Source organism: Vulpes lagopus, chromosome 15 (genome assembly GCF_018345385.1).
Source record: "Vulpes lagopus strain Blue_001 chromosome 15, ASM1834538v1, whole genome shotgun sequence".
Classification (NCBI taxonomy): Eukaryota; Metazoa; Chordata; class Mammalia; order Carnivora; family Canidae; genus Vulpes; species Vulpes lagopus.
The window spans coordinates 19,467,430-19,470,671 of record NC_054838.1 but is presented as its reverse complement, the minus strand read 5'-3'; the positions used below and the strand labels follow the sequence as shown (position 1 = coordinate 19,470,671).

The 3,242-nt window shown below is 41.1% G+C and overlaps 1 protein-coding gene across 1 annotated transcript; it reads left to right on the top strand.

Moving 5' to 3' along the window:
• Positions 1–791: 791 nt before the first annotated feature.
• Positions 792–1,742, top strand: LOC121476509 (olfactory receptor 2AG2-like). The gene has a single exon (XM_041730573.1). It carries the CDS (start codon positions 792–794, stop codon positions 1,740–1,742), a length of 951 nt encoding a protein of 316 aa, XP_041586507.1.
• The last annotated feature ends 1,500 nt before the right edge of the window (positions 1,743–3,242 follow it).

The window sequence follows — 3,242 nt, the reverse complement described above, 5'->3', positions numbered from 1 at the left end:
GGCACGGCCTCCTCTTCAGAGTTTTGAGTCCTCCCAGGCTTGCATGTTTTCATAACCTGTAATAAAACACCTATGTTGTCATTGAGCCTAAAGGTTTAGCTCATAAAAGCAACACCACATCAAACACACCAAACCCTCGTCTCAGTCTAGAATCCCTTCTAGACATGGAGAGCGTGGAGGTTATTGGTCCAGAGGGGTGACCGAGGTGGACATAGTTTAGTTCTTCCTGTGAGGCTTACATCTACAGCCTTGAGTGCTACAAACAAATGTGGACCTAAGGTAGATGGACAATGAAGTGGAAATACTTTGTTGAAGTCACACTTCTGTACCTGCATTAGGATTTCATATTCAGAACAGGTCTGTTAGGACACTAACTGGGGATTTAAATCCTGGGACAAACATTATACTTAAAACATAGGTACAAAAATAACCAAGGGCTTGGGTGCCAGGATATTGCTTTCTATTGAGAGAGAGATGATTTAATCATTCTGGAAAGATGCATATTGAGGCTTGATGTCCTGCATGATATTTTCTTGTAGTGACCTCTTAATATTTAGCCATTGCTGTGATGATTGCTCTCCATTTGGATGCTTCTTTCCTCAAGATACAATTAAAAGTGTCAGAACCTGAGATATCAAGAGGTCAAGTCCATGTCCAGTAGGAAAGACATCGCCTCACTGGATTCACATTGGCCATCATCAGGAGCCTGTGATGTTTCAAACGAGGGGCCACCTTAGCCAACATTCACTGAGAATGTGTTTGCTTCTAGGCAACTAAGGAAACATCACAGAATGGAGTACTGGAACTCCACCTTGGGCAGTGGCTTTATATTGATGGGGATTCTGAATGACAGTGGGTCTCCTGAACTGCTCTGTGCCACAATCACTGTCCTATACATGTTGGCTCTGACCAGCAATGGCCTGCTGCTCTTGGTCATCACAGTGGATTCCCGGCTCCACGTGCCCATGTACTTCCTGCTCGGCCAGCTCTCACTCATGGACCTCCTCTTCACATCTGTTGTCACTCCCAAGGCCCTTGTGGATTTTCTGCAGAGTGAATACACGATCTCCTTTGGAGGCTGTGCCCTTCAGATGTTTCTGGCATTGACGCTGGGTAGTGCAGAGGACTTGCTGCTGGCCTTCATGGCCTATGACAGATATGTGGCCATATGTCATCCTCTGAACTACATGGTCTTCATGAGGCCAAGGGTCTGCTGGCTCATGGTGGCCACGGCCTGGATCCTGGCATTTCTGAATGCTCTAGGCCATACCTTGTATACCATGCACTACCCTTTCTGTAAAGTTCGGAAGATCAGGCACCTTCTCTGTGAGATCCCTCCTTTGCTGAAGTTGGCCTGTGCAGATACCTCCCGATATGAACTCTTGGTGTATGTGACAGGAGTGACTTTCCTTTTGCTGCCTCTTTCTGCCATTGTTGCCTCCTATGCACTAATCCTGTGTACTGTGCTTCACATGCCCTCTAATGAAGGGAAGCAGAAAGCCCTAGTCACCTGCTCCTCCCACCTGACAGTGGTTGTGATGTACTATGGAGCTGCCACGTTCATGTATGTCCTGCCCAGTTCCCTCCACAGCCCCAGGCAGGACAACATCATCTCTCTTTTCTACACTGTTGTCACTCCAGCGCTGAACCCCCTTATCTATAGCCTGAGGAATCAGGAGGTCATGGGGTCCTTGAGAAGGGTCCTGGGAAAATATATGTTGCCAACACACTGTACTTTCTAAAGAGGATTCATGGCTTGTCTCTCACCATTTCTTTTCCCAATCAAAAGTTGTACACAACTGGTCTTTATGTGGTACTCTGTTCGAATAGATACAAGCACTTTAAAAATTTCTATTTCAGTATAGTTGTGAGCATTGACCCCTTAAGCTGTACTCACACGGGACACACCACCCTGACCTTGTAAAAGGAACTAGATGTCCATATTGTAAAAGATACTCTAAGAAGTAAAGCATGAGATGAGTATCATAGACTCACTTCATGGTAGGGCATCATCCTGACATGATTAGCAAGTAGACGTGGTTAGGGGACCAAGTTTCAGTTTCAATATCATGCAGCAGTGAGAAACAGCATTAGTTTTAGGGTGACCAAAGTGCAGTAACCTCTAAATAACAGAGGAGGACTTCTCTCCTAGATGATTAAAGTTAGAAATAAATATCCTCATAAGATAAAGTGGCCTTTTTTTATTAGGTTTTTCAAGCAATATTTAGAAATAGTTGTAGTTATGTAACTGCATTTGTACTCAAGACTTAAGAAGTAGTCCATATTGAAAAGATAAATAAAGATAATACCTATGTTGAGATAGTGAATAAGGAAAATGGGGCATTGTTATACTGTTTAAAAATAAAAAGGAGAGGGCAGCCCTGGGGCCTGGCTGTTTAGCGCTGCCTTTGGCCCGGGATGTGATCCTGGCAACCCGGGATCGAGTCCCATGTCAGGCTCCCTGCGTGGAGCCTGCATCTCTTTCTGACTGGGTCTCTGTCTGTCTGTCTGTCTCTCTCTCTTTCCTCTCTGTCTTTCTTGAATGAATAAATTCTTTAAAAAATAAAAATATAGATGAATATATAGAATGTGGAAGTACCATATTTGATACAATGTAGTCATACAGTAACAGAGACATCTGTTGCATACAATACTTGAATTAAAAAAATGTGACTTTAAATGTGTAGAGACATGTTTGAAACATCAAAACAGTTGCAAGAAGCTCATATTCTTTTTTTTTTTTTTAAGAAGCTCATATTCTTAAAATGAGTATATGTATGTCTGTGTCCATAGGAAAGTGGGATAATATATATAATTGACTTTCTAGCTAGCTTAAGTATGCTTTATTTTGTCATTTGATATTGATGTGGGAAGGTTAGTAACATAAATTGGGAACTGAAATCTGTTCAGTTAAGAAGTTCCAAAATTCCCTGGCTCAAATAGATGGAATTTTGTTTTTTTGAGGATAGTGCTTTGTCAAAACTCAGAAATGTTTTTTTTCTTTATAGGAATAATGCTAAATTGCCAAATCTACAAAGCTAATCATAGGAGCTAAAGCTAATTTTTAAAACTAAACCAAGTTCATAATAAAAAGAGAACATTCAAAAATTTAGAATGAAGGTAAAATTAAAGTTGTCCTTTCAGTTTTTTTGTTATCCATATGTGTATTTTACTTAATTGTTATATACATGATGATTAATGTCCTGTTTTCTTTTTGTCTGTAATATAAAATTTAGTGAACC

Coding starts and splice junctions, on each gene's coding strand:
- LOC121476509 (XM_041730573.1), top strand. CDS start 792: ATGGAGTACTGGAACTCCACCTTGGGCAGTGGCTTTATATTGATGGGG.